The 14,510-nt window shown below is 38.4% G+C and overlaps 2 protein-coding genes across 8 annotated transcripts in view; one reads left to right on the plus strand and one right to left on the minus strand.

Moving 5' to 3' along the window:
• The window catches only part of pacsin1a (protein kinase C and casein kinase substrate in neurons 1a), a 33,038-nt gene extending 28,474 nt beyond the window's left edge, over positions 1–4,564 (plus strand). For all 6 annotated transcript variants that reach the window (XM_051425435.1, XM_051425436.1, XM_051425439.1 and 3 more), the window contains 3 exons: positions 89–195; positions 673–905; positions 1,858–4,564. In XM_051425435.1, coding sequence (XP_051281395.1) covers positions 89–195; positions 673–905; positions 1,858–1,967 — 450 coding nt within the window. In that variant the 3' untranslated portion in view covers positions 1,968–4,564. The remainder of the gene's footprint in view (positions 1–88; positions 196–672; positions 906–1,857) is intronic.
• Positions 4,565–4,630: 66 nt separating this feature from the next.
• Positions 4,631–12,453, minus strand: LOC127377506 (SAM pointed domain-containing Ets transcription factor-like). 2 transcript variants are annotated; one of them, XM_051425443.1, is made up of 6 exons: positions 12,215–12,453; positions 8,652–9,075; positions 6,947–7,144; positions 6,736–6,780; positions 6,477–6,611; positions 4,631–5,718 (listed from the first exon to the last, which is right to left on the minus strand). In XM_051425443.1, exons 2-6 carry the CDS (start codon positions 9,055–9,057, stop codon positions 5,540–5,542), a joined length of 963 nt encoding a protein of 320 aa, XP_051281403.1. In that variant the 5' UTR covers positions 9,058–9,075; positions 12,215–12,453; the 3' UTR covers positions 4,631–5,539. The 2 variants fall into 2 exon arrangements, with proteins under 2 accessions (XP_051281403.1, XP_051281402.1); XM_051425442.1 differs by having other exon boundaries at positions 6,477–6,614.
• Positions 12,454–14,510: the final 2,057 nt, after the last annotated feature.

Genomic DNA, 14,510 nt, shown 5'->3' on the forward strand with positions numbered 1-14,510 from the left:
TCAAACAAACACATAAGGAACCTCTTCTTTTCGTTTACTACGTTTCTTTATTCTGCTTTGATGTCTTTCTTTTCACTTTCATCTCCAGGAATACAACCCAGACCAGGCCAGTGCTCCCCCAAAGAAGAAGAAACCAGACGGCGCCCCACCCACTCCGAGCACTGACCATGTGGCTCCACCTGGTGATCGTAGCAGGTTAGTTCAAGGAATCTACTGTTTACAATCAAATTAATCACATCGAAGCACAATCTATTTAATCAGGACATTATATTTTGTGACAAATATAATTTCCTAAAATAGCAGGGCACTGTAGTTTTATACATGTTACTTATACAGGAATAAAAAGTGCATTTGTGGGGGCAATTTTCAGCTGCAGATGCTAGTGAGTATTTAAAGCAGCAGGATGGTGTATGTGGGATCAATTCAAAATAAACTACAGTGCCCATGTTCATCATAATGAAAGGAGATGTCTCCCAGTGCAACAGTGAGGCTTAATGATGTGTTTTTAATAATTTTAGCTCAATAGCATTGTTAGTAGGATCAATTCATTGTTGGTTTTAACCTTTTCATGGGATTTTGCTGACAATAAGAGAGACTTTTTCTTTAGAAATGTGTTTAATATTTTGTTTTGGGGGTCATCAAATTTCACCCTGCATTTTCTCTATCCTCCAGTGTGAGCAGCTATGATAAAAACCAAGCTTACTCGACTGAGTGGTCCGATGACGAGCAACCCGCTACGTACTCCGGCAATGAAAACGGTGGAAACGGGAATTCATTCGAAGATGATTCCAGCACTGGGAAAGGCGCCGGGGCCGGGGCTGGGGCCGGGGGCGGGGGCGGGGTCCGTGTCCGTGCTCTCTATGATTATGATGGCCAGGAACAAGATGAACTCTCCTTCAAAGCAGGTAATTATCAGTGACCAGATTACACAAGCTATACGATTTTGTCTGCCGTCATATAATGTACATAAAGGGCCTGGGACACTGTAGGCAGGTGTTTTAAGATAAGATGACCAGCTGACTGGTCAAATCACTGTCCTGATTTCTATTCTAAAGCGCCCTTCCTCTATGCAAGATAGCAGTGATTAGTCAATAATAGCCACATAGAAAACAAATTACAGGCACTTGCCACCAATTAACACAAGCTCTTTGGGAAATGGTGTGAAAAAGTGCTTTAGAGCACCACACCGTGACATGACTAACAATTCAAAGACGAGCTTTTCACAAAAAAATAACAATTGAATAAGCCACAGCTGTGCATCTTACTGCATATCCACTAAGATTGATTTCTTTAGTGCTTTACCGCCACCTGTAGATCAGTGGAATAGTGTGAAACTGGAATTATATTCTGGCAGTTATTGTGTATGCGTTGATGTGAATGAACAAAACAGGGATCCACTCATAAAATACTGTTCCATAGCGCTACTAGTGGTCAAAAGCTCCACAGGGAACCTTTAATTTATTTGATCTTTATTGTGTGATGAAATTGGGTTCACACAGCCTTATCAAATTCAATTAATTTAAATTCCTCCACAAAAGCCATATCTGTCTTTTCACCTATCCCTCCCCAAATATTGAGCAATTTCTTTAACTGGGTAGATAAAATATGAAAAGTCTAAATAATTGAAAAGTACATTATTGTTGTCCGGTCAAATTTTACTGGGAGTATGTAAGACTAATGAACCTCAGTATTTCTTAAATGCTGGCTACTATACAGTGCAACAAATCTAGAGATCTTTCATAAACAAAAACACGGAGTGGAGTGGTATTTACAGATATCTTTATTTCAGATTTAGACTTACACTCACTATTTGACACAGGACTGCGTGTTGATTAAGGAGTGGTGTCTCCTTCACAGGTGATGAACTGATCAAGACTGAGGATGAAGATGAGCAAGGCTGGTGTAGAGGTCGTATGGACAACGGCCGAGAGGGACTGTACCCGGCCAATTATGTCGAGCCAATCTAGTCACGTTACTGGACAAGGACACGCCATTGGAGGCAGCTTGAACTGTCCCGTCCAATTGCACCGCACATAGCCAGAGACTTAAGAGCAACACATCCCTTGCCCAACAGATGCGCCAAGCAGTCTTGCCTAAATAAAAACTTAGTAACCTAAAAGACAATATATCAGTATAATATATTTTATCCAGCATTTGGGGTGGGTGGACTTACACATTTAAAAACAGGAGCAGCAGTTATTCCAGTATATACACACTCAACTATAACATCAAAACAGTGCAGGAACACATTGCTTCTCTGTGTAGCTGTATTTAACGTATAATGCAGCTTATTTAAACTTGCAGTGTACTGCAGTCTGTTCTCTTGTGAAAATGGGAAGATAATATAATCAGTTATACCCATTCGACAAAGACGAGCTTCTTTAACCTGCATTGTGTATATACAGTGTGATGCCATTTTTGTGTAGCATTTCTAATGCTGTGTGTGGTCAGTCGTCATTCTTACATCGGGAATGCTGTGTAGTGTTTAAAGTACCACAGACAGTATCCTCTTTTTTTTTTCTCTCCTCTTTTTTTTTCTTTGTGATTTGGTCCAAACTCTTTCCAGTGTGTGCAGTGCTATGTGTTTTAACTGTTTCTGATCTTGCATAGCAGCATGTGCTATGCAACAACTTGCATTCCCTGAATCCTGCAGCCTTATTTAGGCTGCAACTTGATGCAACACTTCAACTACAAATGCAGAGTTCACTTTCTAGCATCACATGCTTCTGTTTTCATGAAATGAAGCTTGTTCATGAACTGATTTTATGTTTGTTTGTTATTAACATTTTTTGTTCTTAGCATCACAAGTCCTTTGACAATATCATCTCCATGCAATCCATGGAAAGGATATACAGTTTCTGCAGAAGCTTTCATTCTTGGTTCAGTAATTCAGGTCTCATTTTAATCCACTACTGCTAACAAGAAACACGAGTGATACATTCCCTCAGAGCGAAGTCGGATCAAGTCATCTTCTTGAGGTTACCACTGCAGTATAAGAGGTGGGTTTTGAACAATGCCTGTGTCGGGCACTTTTCTTCCAGAGCGAGGGGCCAACTGAGGCATGTCAATGCATTACTGTGCTACAGACTGTTGTCTGAAGATCGAAGCTTCTCCAACAGGACATGAATGTACTAGTGTTTGGGCTAGAAAGAGGGCATGTTGTCTAAACATGGTTCTCCACTGTCATTTAAAGCCCTACCTAGCAAAAAGCACTAGTTATGTGGCCCGTTTTCCTGCTGAGCCAAAGAATGACCCAATACCATCAACTATATGTTTTCTCTCCATGCAATAACTTCACATATCACATGTGAAACAGCTTCAGTGAAGATCAGCTTGTAGCTGCCTCCCAGTCCACCCAAACCTCATTTGTCTGCAAAACACTCACAATGACACAGGGAATACATTTGTCACCAGTACTGCACTGCACGTAAGATGGCTCTTACACAGTGCATTACATGGTTATTTTTAAATCTTTAACTTGCTCCATAGAAAATTAAATTTATAGCAGGAATTATCAGATGCTGATTAGTGAGTTATCTTGCTACAAGTTGCACCTAAATCTCTGATTAGATGGGAGAGATACTTTTTATAACTTAGTTGTCCTGAAGTTTTTAAATTTCACCCGATCAACAGCAGTCAGATGTGTTTAGCTCTGTGTCTGGAACAGGATTTGACAGGTTTGGGTCTCACACATGAGGAGAAACACATCACCAGCTCACAAGTTGTGTCTTAGAGTAAGCTGTCCAGCATAGCAAAAAGGACTCCTATCATCAAACTGTCCCACATTCTTGATGAGCATATGCACACACAACCTCACACATACAAACACACATGCATTTAACACACGATATACACGATACACGCAAGTTCAAACACATAATCCACATTACCAGGTTAATATTTTGGGGGAAAACATCTTCATCATCCAGTGTGTATGAGTTGTGTAAATGTAACAGAAAAAAAAGTTTAAAAAAAAATGCAAGTGATTGACTATTAAGACAAAATGTAGTGTTATACATGTAAATGTGTTTCATTAAAATAACAGCAATGGAAAACATATTAAGTAATAGGTACCATATCGTATGAATTTCATTGCAATGGAAATGTCAGTGTATCATAAAAGCGTGATGTTATCCCACGCTGTCAGATTTGTATATGATGATGTAATTTAAAGATTATATTCTATTGTAACTGTACAACTGTGTTGAGTTGAAAATGAGACCTAACCACGTTGAGGCAGTAAAAAGGTGTACATGTAAATGCTTTTTTATGTTGATGATCTCTTCCTTATGCACACAGGGGACAGCAGCTCACGTTGTGGAAACCCTATATTAGCGGTCTAGAAGATGTATGTTCATAGTTAGTGATGTACTTTTATCTCCTAACTGGTGTAGTGCCTGTTCATCTTGATGTAACAAGAAGTTCATTTAAATATGCATAAAGATGATTATGATCACAGATAATAATGACGATAGTGATGAAAAACCCGACTCAAATTTGTTGTGATGGTGTCAATATTGCGATATTGGTTTGAAAGGGAAACAAGTTTGTTGAAAAAAGAAAAGTTAGTGTCCGTGTGTTTTTTGTATGGACTGCACGAGTGATTTGGAATGATTTATTATAATCAATATTTGGTAATTTATTGCTTTATTATAGATCCTGAACATAAACCCAAAATACAGAAATGTAAAAAGGACTATCCATCAAGGATGGTATAATAAAATATTAGCTTTCTTTGGCATTGCTCTGCAACTTCTAAATATTCTGGACACTTGACTGGGACAAGTATCATAATAAGATAAAGAAAATTTAATGGACTAGTTAAACAGTTTGGGAAATAGTGCTTATTTGGTTTCTTGCCAAGAGTTAGATACACATGTCTCTACACTAAATGTGTAGCTGGAGCTGGTTAGCATAGCTTAGCACAAAGACAGGAAAAAGCTTGCCTGACTCTGTCCAAAGATATCTAAACTCACCAACCAGCACCCTTAAAGTTCAATCATTTTTTTACCGATTAAACAAGAAAGATGCAGTATAACGTGTTAAATGGTGTTCTTTAAAGGTATTGATTGGCAGTTTTTGGATAAAACTTTGGACAGAGCCAGGTTAGCTGTTTCCAATCTTTATGCTAAGCTCAGCTAAGCTATCTGGCTCCAGCTACACACCGTACAGGTAGAGAGTGGTACCAATCTTCTATTCTAACTCTCTGCAAGAACGCAAGTAAGCGTATTTTCTATTTCTCTTAAACGTTTCCACAGTTGGAAAAAGAAATAAGTTATGTAATCAAACATGACACCAAAAACAAAGAGTGCTACAACAAAGAGACATATAAATTAAAATACAGTGTTAAGAATAATTAAGTAGAGCGATAGTATGATAGGCAGGAGTGCATATTTCAGTAGGCAGTCTATACAATTGAAATGAAAATTTAAATACAATGAACGAACGAGCTTCAGAGTTCATGTTACTTGTACTGTATGTCCAGCATATCTTTGTTTCCTCCTCAGCTCTTTCTCTTCTGATCAGCCCAGCCTCTTCATCATACCGGGTTGACGAACTGGTAGACCAGTCTGCGTGATACATCAGGCTTTCGAATGATGCCTTTCTTGTAGTACTGGCGGATGGAGCGACTCAGTTTGTCATAGTTCATAGCCGGGCGGTTCTTCCTGATGCCCCATAGCCTGGCCACGTAAGCCGAGTCTTCTATTTTGAAAATGCCTTTGGACAGGAGAAAGAAAATTTACTCAGTTTGGATTCCGAGGTGAACAAGAGAGTCAACTGTACAGCCATGGCGGCATCTCTTACTGAGGCACAGCAGTGCAAGCTAAATTCTAACATGCTGATCAGGTCAAATGTTTATCAGGTTCACTTGCTTGGTTTAGTAGACGATAGATGTTGAGACATTTTACTAAAAACCACAATTGTGCTAAAGGGTCAGTTGGATCAATCAATTCATCAATCACGGATGTACAAAATTGTGTGCCAATCCATCGATTCAATGTTGAGATAGAAAAGATGAAAACTTTTTTATGTCAAGTTTTGATTAGTGAAGCAAGCATGGCTAAAAATCCAGTGATGGACTGTTCTGTACTATTTGTTTTAAGACATGCCAGGAGAGCTTAGCTTAGCATAAATATTGGAAGTATGGGCGAAAGTATATCAGCGGGCCTGATTCTCTCCTCTCTCTCCAAAGGTTAAAAAATCTGCCTACCTGCATCTCTAAAGCTCACTAATGAACACATTTTATTTCGTTTGTTTACCCTGTACAAAAACCTGAGGTGTAGAAACGACATTTTGAGGTTTTACGAGGGGTTATGTGCTGAACTTTTTCTTGGCCGGGTGCAGTGATTTACATGGAGGAGGAAAATACAGTAAATAAGCGCCAGTGTAATCAGTCACATGTACCCATACATCTGTTTTGCCAAACTATCATTCAGTTTCTCTGCTCACAGATTTACAATTCTCTGTCACCTTACCTTTCTCTTTATTAAGCCAGCGGATGCAGCGACTGTAGTCATGAGGCTTGAGGAGCAGCTCTCGGAGGAACTGCCAAAGGTGGATGGGCTGGCTGGGGTAGTTACACATCACATCTGACCAGGAATCATCATCAGCTGCTGACATAGGAGAGATTTTCAAAAACCAGATATCACATGTTCCTTAGCATTTTAATCAGTGAAACAATTGGAACTATTATAATGTTTTCAATTGTATTTAAATATAGCTACAACCACTTACCAGATTTGCTGTCTTCCGGTGGGCAGCGCTCCTTCATTGCTGCAGCTAAAGAATCAGAGAAAAAAAATAAATAAATAAATCCTGTAGCAGTTTACACAATGCAGACTATTTAAAGCCAAGTCTTAAATTTGCTCTTAGTCACAATTAGCCTTTCCTAATTTGCAAACAACAGAGTTGATGTAAGTTCATTTCCCAGCGTTCCTGTTCTTACCAGATCTCCAGATGTCCAGATGAGCATACAGCATGTCTCCAAACTGCGAGGAGCGTTGTCTGAAGTCTGCTTCTGTCATGGAGCACAGATCTCTGCCAGTCAGTTCCTGAAACATTGTGCTGACCTGTGGCAGCCTGTACAGGTGCTCGGTCCAGAGTAGCCACTTCTGAACATGCACACAGCTCCAGTCCAAGGGGTCTAAAGAGGAAAACACAAAGAGATAAGTCCTTTTCCTTTAAACAGTTCCCCACAAGTTGATTCTCTGATGCTGAAAACATGTCGACAGACCTTGAATGATGACATGATTTTTTTATTTCACCAATAAAAACACTTCAATAGGTTGCTGACAGACATTTTTTAATGGAGTTTTTATTTTGCACTGAATTACCTGGTGTGTGGGGGGGCGGGCTCAAACTATTGGTTGCTTTTGGTTTTTATTACGGGATCCAGTGTTTGACCCATACAAAGGATTAAAAATCATAATATCTCTTAAGAAAGTGCAATGCTAAATCCTATAACTGCTGCAGTAAAGATGTTACAAGAAAGAGAAGAAAGTTAGATGGAAATTCAAGTTTATGTGATTAAAGAAATGTGACTTTGTGACCTGTGAGGATCAATTAACCAAAATAGGATATAAAAACAAAACCTCTGCATTTCATTTAAGTTACTATTATGTTAATAGAGCACATAACTGATTTTACATGTCAAAGTCAATTTGCCATCGCATTAGAGTACTACTCAGCCTGTGAAAACAGTTTATTCAATTCTTCTTGTGTGGATATAGTGACTTTACAATCAGAAACTACACATTTTTAACATAAAGCCTCTGTTACAAGCTGAGGCGAGAGAGTGTGAAATGTGTAGGCGACAGGTAGAGTTTAACAAAAACCTACACATGTAGGTTCCAGCATTTCTTTAGCTTGACTCATATTAGGAATTAAAAACATTTTTAAAAACTCTCTCTAACAAGTCCTGAAACTTAAGGAATAATGTAACACTTAGAATTCCTTCCGTGTTTGTCAACAAAGGAACAAAGGACAGCTCGGATGGACTGTTTCTGTGATAACTTAAGATTCAGACATCCAATGACTAAAATCCTCCATCTGGTTAAAAGATAGAGTTAAAAAAGAAAAGTGTATTGTAAAAATATGGATTAAAAGTGGATTCAAATTTTTTTTTTAAGGGTGACATGATGCCATTGACAGGCCATTGGTGAAATGCACTGTTACCTGAATAAAAATTACAGATTTCTCTGATGTTCTGTTTCATAATTTTTAATATTTGGGAAAGTAAGTACACAACTCAACAAAATATATAACGTAGATCTAGTGTTTTTGGACATTTGAATGCAGAAATGTTGCATGTTACATCTTTAAATTATGACTATGATGCAACATGTATGATAAATGTTGCATCATCTACTTTCTAAGTTATGTAGAAAACGGACTGTAACAAAAGCAAATAATCACACACGCAGTGTATGATTTTAAGGCCCTAGATAAAGACTCAGTTCATAAGAAGTGAAGATGAACCTATGTCAACAGAAACGTTTGCACAAGGTAGGCAGGGCCTCAGACACTCACCAGGTATCAGGTAGAGCTAACATGCAAATTATGGCTTTTTGAAGGTTTATTTTATTAGACTACAACACTTTCTTCAGCACTGTGATAATAACCTGATATTAACCAGTTGTCTTATGTCCTACCTGATGCAATGTTGAGCAATTTGCAAGCCGTGTCGACATCCTTCAGCACTTCTCCCACCACCATGGTCTGGACCTGCTCCAGACAGCGCTCCTCCACCTGACCCTCCATCCCAGAAGGGGGATTGTGGACTTGGCTGGGTTTGCCTGGGTTCGGCTCTGGAATCCTGGAGGGAGGAGCAGCAGGAGCCGGGGCCTCTGTCATCCTCAGCACCCAGGGGTTCTCCTCTATGGCTAATCTGTTGTAGCTGGGGACGTAGACCCCTGGCCAGCTGAGCTCAGGCAGCCCCAACAAGCTGCGGGGCGGTTTGATGTCCTCCACCTCATCCAGCTGGGCTATCCTAATGTCAGTGTGGTGAGGGTGGCTGATGTAGAGAGGCGAGTGTGCAGTGCAGTCTGGACTCCCCATGTTCAGGTTTGTTTAATGCTGGAAGAAGAAAGCATTGTTTTCATCAAAGGTTGTCATCGGTATGTCATTACACCCTGCGTGACATTTTCAACAGCAACACTGACTTGTGGGACAGAGTTACATTGATGCTTTGCTGAAACCATACCCAAATGCCCAATATTTAAACAGTAGCAATCCTAAAGTAAACTTGACATTTGTTCCACGTATTTACTTTGCTGGGACTTACAGTTAGAAATAAGGAATCTGTCATTCCACCTTTGCAAACTGGAGCCTTTGTGACAGTTCAATTCAATGAATCCATTGTTTGACTTTCAGTGTGTTTTAATGTAACTGGAAATTAAATGTTTAATCCAGATTCTGTAAGAGTTCATTTTAGATTCTTTCATATTTCCTTGTATTTGGAAATATTCAGGTCAAACAGGTTTAGCCTGTGTGGAATTCTGACCTTATCTTCCACTATTTTCACCATCGTTCAACAATATCAGAAAGCAATCTACTCCACCTTTTAGATAGTAAATACAAATAAAGAAAGGAAGTCTTGTTTGAAAGTACTTTTTCACATTTTTTATTCTATTATGCATATGATTGATACATTTAAATCATTTAATAAAGTAAATTAGGTGTGTGGTTATTATCACAGTGTGAAACCCAGTGCTTTTTAAAAATGTCAACTTCATCAGGTCATCAAGATGGATCACAAGTTAATTGCAAAAGAAAGATTGATAGAATACAGCATAAAGGGTGGGACACATATAATATGTGGATAAAGGATAAGTAGCTGGAGCGTATTCATCATGGTATGAGTAAGAGAACAGCTCACCAGGCTGGGAGTGGTGCTTTATGTCAGTATTTCATTTGACAAAATTATACACCTGTTTCAATTGAAAGTCATAAAAGTAAAAATACGTATGCATCTATTTCGTGTGTCGTTTCGGAGTGTAACAGATGTGATAAACAGTGTCTGCAGTCTTTACTAAAACAGATACAAAGAGTAGAAAGTTCTGTACTGTCAGACTCAAAATACATTATGCTGAATATTATTCAATAGCTACCTTTTTGGTAAACAATAAGTATACAAGAGTATTGAACAACTGGCAGAGACAAAATGATTGATCAGGTGACCTCAGTTCAAAACATTTCCAAAACAATGGCACATGATGTGAGGTGGTGTGATAAGAAACAAGGCAGTTCTCAAAAGCTGGACTGCTGTAACAAAACAGAGCTATAAATAACTGATACAGTTATTTAGTTTTGTTTGCAGGAGAAAAAAAGGAGGCAAAACTCACATCAAAAGTTGTTATGTACTGCTTATTGCTATACCAGCACAGGCTCACCACCAATTTAACAAATGTCAAAATAGATGAACAGTTCTAAAAGAAACCACATGTATGTGGATCTAGATCTGGGGTTCCCAAGCAATTTGATGTCAAGGAACCCCGCAATAGATCAGACAGAACATAATGAAGTCATCAATCAATGATCAAACAATGATTGCTTATCAGTAAAAATGACCAACCCCATTCCTTCCCTTATTGTTCCAATTCCAGTTAAATGTTAAAATATTTTTCTTTTGCTGGGGACCCTGTACACCCCACCCAAGGATCCCTGTTGGTCCCCGGACCCCAGTTTGACAACCACTGGCTTAGCTGTCTCAACACATGGTCCATGAGTCTACTATTATTTCCTCGCCTCCAGGCGTTTGCCGTTGCGTTAAGTTAAATGTTTAGCGGCGGTAAAAACTTGCTCTTCTGGATTATCCTTTCTTTCTGGGACAAATGTATTTTCAGTGGGTGCTGTCCAAATGAAAGCAGCACGTTCATGAAAGCAAGTCTATTATTTGCAGAGTCACATTCGCTGCTGTGTTTTACACCTTGTTAGATAGCAGCCAAACTGATATGAGAGTCGATTTAAAATGCTGTGGTCATTCATTGCTGCCTGCATTCCACTGTTCTTTGGTCAAAAGGTGTTCGATAACACACCTTTATGAGCTGTTCTGTGTCTGTTTATCAAAATGGCTTAAGTCTGTTTTTTGCAGAGAGGTTGTTAAAAAGAGAGTGAAAGAGAATAGGCAATGACACTACATTTTCTTGTAACTATACACACAATTTAGCTTTTATCTTTATGCAAAACGTGGATTCATTAAATCAGCTCAACCAATATTTTTTTTACTAGGCTCTTACAATATGTGGTTAGTGCCATTAATCCAATTATAAACAAAGACAAATAATTATAGAATAAAAGTCTATTTTATGGTCAATAATCACAGGTGGTTATTGTCTGCATCTCCAATTTGAAAATGTACAACGTAAGATCATACATAATGCTTTCAGTGGTCTACACGTTGGAACAACTGGTATTGGAGGTAATAGGAGAAGCATTGCTGGCAGTATTGTATAGTCAGTTTGTATAGTCATAATAACTGTAGGGGAAATATTGGGAGCTGAAATATGTTAATACATTACAATCATAACAGTAGTAGCCCTATCAGCACTGTACATAATACTGGGATAGTAATAGTATTAGTAAAAATAATAGATAATATTGGAAAGTGACTAAAAAATTGAAACAGTTCACAGTCACATAAATGACAAGTTGTTTAGTAATTGTTTAGTAAGTTGTAGTTACTGCTTACAAAATGATAAAATAATAAACGTGCAGCCAACTTGATCTCATCAAAAAATGAGACAATATAATGTAATGGGACCCTGAAAGCAGCTAAATTGAATTCAGCCATCGTTATTTTTATTACACATCTGTGTTTATTTGTATTTAGGGAGCACTATACAGTAGCATGAACCAGTGCCTCATACCACAACATTTAAAGCTTAAGCTTAAATTTCAATGCCAGCCAGATGGACTTTTAAAATACATACAAAACAGCACAGGAAAAAACTATTTACACACAGCAATACAATACAATTACTATAAACCTTACAGAAACCATTTGTTACTGTCTCAACTTCAGTTTATGTCATTAAAAAAAAACCTTACTGTTCCACAAAGTATTACAACTTTACTCTGGAACTTGAATACTTTTTCCACTACTGGTAATAGTGGCAGCAGTGTAAGTAGCAGGTACTATCATGTGTTAGTAATAATAGTAGCAGTAATAGCCTAGTAGTTGAATTTTGAGCCATATTTTGAGCAGCAGTCTTACCTTGTCAGTGTTTGACAAAAGTGGATTCAGAAAGGTTTCCAATATGGAGGCGTCTTCTCAGCTCTGCCTGGCTCTTCTTCTGTCTTAATGTGGACTAACGTCAAGGTCCTGTGGAGACTGCAACCCTCTTGCCTTCAGGTGAGGATGTATGTAGTTTTTGTCTCCTGCCAGCTGTCAGAGCTGGATCACATCTGCCCACTCCAACCACTGACTTCTGGTCTCAGCAGCAAGAGTTTGACTTATTTGGGACACGGTGCCTTCGTGACATATCAATTCTGAAAGAAAGGGTGTGTCCCAATGAGGGAGGTTGCTCTAAGTGCATACTTAATAATGACTTGAGGCAGTATTTAGATGGAGAGTTCCTTAAGTAAACAAACCCGGTGAGTCTTAACAGCCTGGGGCAAAGCTGTGAGGGTACCTTTTGAGTTTTTACGATCATTTCAAGAATGGCAGTTTTTAAAGACGATATTTAAACTTTGTGAACAAAAACCACAAAAGTACTAAAGCCAGAGCATTAAAGGAGTCTCATTTTATCTAATCTAATCTGATTCGCCAAGGAAATCGTGTCAAAGTTCACTATTCTGTGTGAGGGGTGAGGAAAAATGTATGCTTATGTTGGAGAAAATCTACAGCTCAGGCTCAGTAGCAGGGAAGATAAATCACAATTTATTAAGGTGTTACATTTGACAGACACTCTATCAAGTTGTTCCACTGTTAGAGGATTAGCACATTGTTTGCATATAGTAGCTCACCATTGCATTGAAACTGGAGGAAGATGAGAGTAAATTTCCATGAAGAAATGATCCCCAGAACATCTTTATTGATCAGTCACCGCTGGGCCTTTTGGTGACTATGTCTACAGCACAGAGATGATTAGATGGAAGGTGACATATAGAGGCTAACTTCTGTCATAATGTGTCAGGATTAACTGGAAGACAGATGGATATCCTGCTTAAGGAGAGAGGATCATGTGTATTGATAAATAAAATAAATATCTCACTTTGTGTATTGTAGGCTTGATTTCAGCTTGCCCTCATATGAAAGCTGAAATGCTGGCTATGTAAGGATACATGCGTTCTAGAGGGTGGGCGATGGCATCCATGACATCATCTGCAGGAAAATAAATAATAAATAATAATAGTTAGAATTGTTTTGGAAGGTTGAAAACTATTCTTGGGAAAGTTGAATAACTGGTACATGGAGTGAGTCTAAGTAAGAGAAAGAGAAAGCAAGAGTGTGCAAATGTTTGCTTAAACTAAACAGTAATGTTTGTGCGGTAGTGTTGAAATATTCCAAAGATCTGCTGCCTGTGTATCCACCCACATAAATCATCTTTAAAAAGCCTTCTTAAAAATTGTAGAATTACAGCTTACTGAAATCAGCTGGACCTTTATAGAGAGTCAGTCAGCAGCTAATCTTGTGTTTACTGTGCTTCTACCTTTAATATTTCTCGTGCCTCGCTGTAAAACATTCAACATTTGGCCTAAGCAAATGTCAAGTGAATGTTGCTCAATCAGGCAGTTTGGTTCTGCAGACTGCTGCTGGACAGAGCCGTTGACAGATACAATCCCTAACAAATTGCGAGGCTCCCTGAGACCAGTAAACCTCCAGGCTAACGTGTAATCTGATACCTCTTTGAAGTGCAGAAAGAGAGAAAAACTTCCTCAGATGAACCTGGTGTTTTATCTACTGGTAATGATCTGTTTCAAGTTTGAACTGCAGTCACATAAGTCAAATAAACCCCCCATCATGCAGTCGCCTCATTGTCAGTATGTATTTATCTGTGGTGCTTTAATATTTGATAGGCAGCTACTGAATATTGAAACCTGGCTAGGTTGTTGGAAATACAATCATGAGAAAGAGCAGGTAGCATATGTAAATTCAGTCCCCAAGTGCACATTAATGTGCTTTATATAACAATGCATTTAATTATGCAGCAGTGTGCTGTTATATGCTTTAATTCAAATGTTTCTTTATCCTTAAAAAGGCCATTTTAAATGGCTGTTAAATGCATAATTTGCCAAAAACAGTAAATATGTTTTTTTGTAGATTTGTAGCAGTGCATGAGAACATTTGGTAAAACTACTGCATGACAGTGGCCGTGCACTTATTTCCACTTAAAATGCAACATCACTTATGAATGCAGGATGGCAATTTGCTAGACTAGTGATTGAGAGTAGACTACATTGTGTTGTGTCCTAGAAGCTAATCGTGGTTAGAATATATAAAGAGAAATCTAACCATAAATGAAGAAGAAAATGTGTTGAAAATATAAAACATGCTGTTTGAATCTGTG

Source organism: Dicentrarchus labrax, unplaced genomic scaffold, assembly GCF_905237075.1.
Source record: "Dicentrarchus labrax unplaced genomic scaffold, dlabrax2021, whole genome shotgun sequence".
NCBI lineage: Eukaryota > Metazoa > Chordata > Actinopteri > Moronidae > Dicentrarchus > Dicentrarchus labrax.

What these genes read in the sequence shown, in the direction of transcription:
- LOC127377506 (XM_051425442.1), bottom strand. Translation starts at nt 9,057, where the DNA reads ATGGGGAGTCCAGACTGCACTGCACACTCGCCTCTCTACATCAGCCAC. An exon ending in ATTGCTCAACATTGCATCAG is followed by an intron (nt 7,145 to 8,651) that starts GTAGGACATAAG and finishes TTTCCTCTTTAG; the next exon opens with ACCCCTTGGACTGGAGCTGT. An exon ending in ACCGGAAGACAGCAAATCTG is followed by an intron (nt 6,615 to 6,735) that starts GTAAGTGGTTGT and finishes CTCCTATGTCAG; the next exon opens with CAGCTGATGATGATTCCTGG.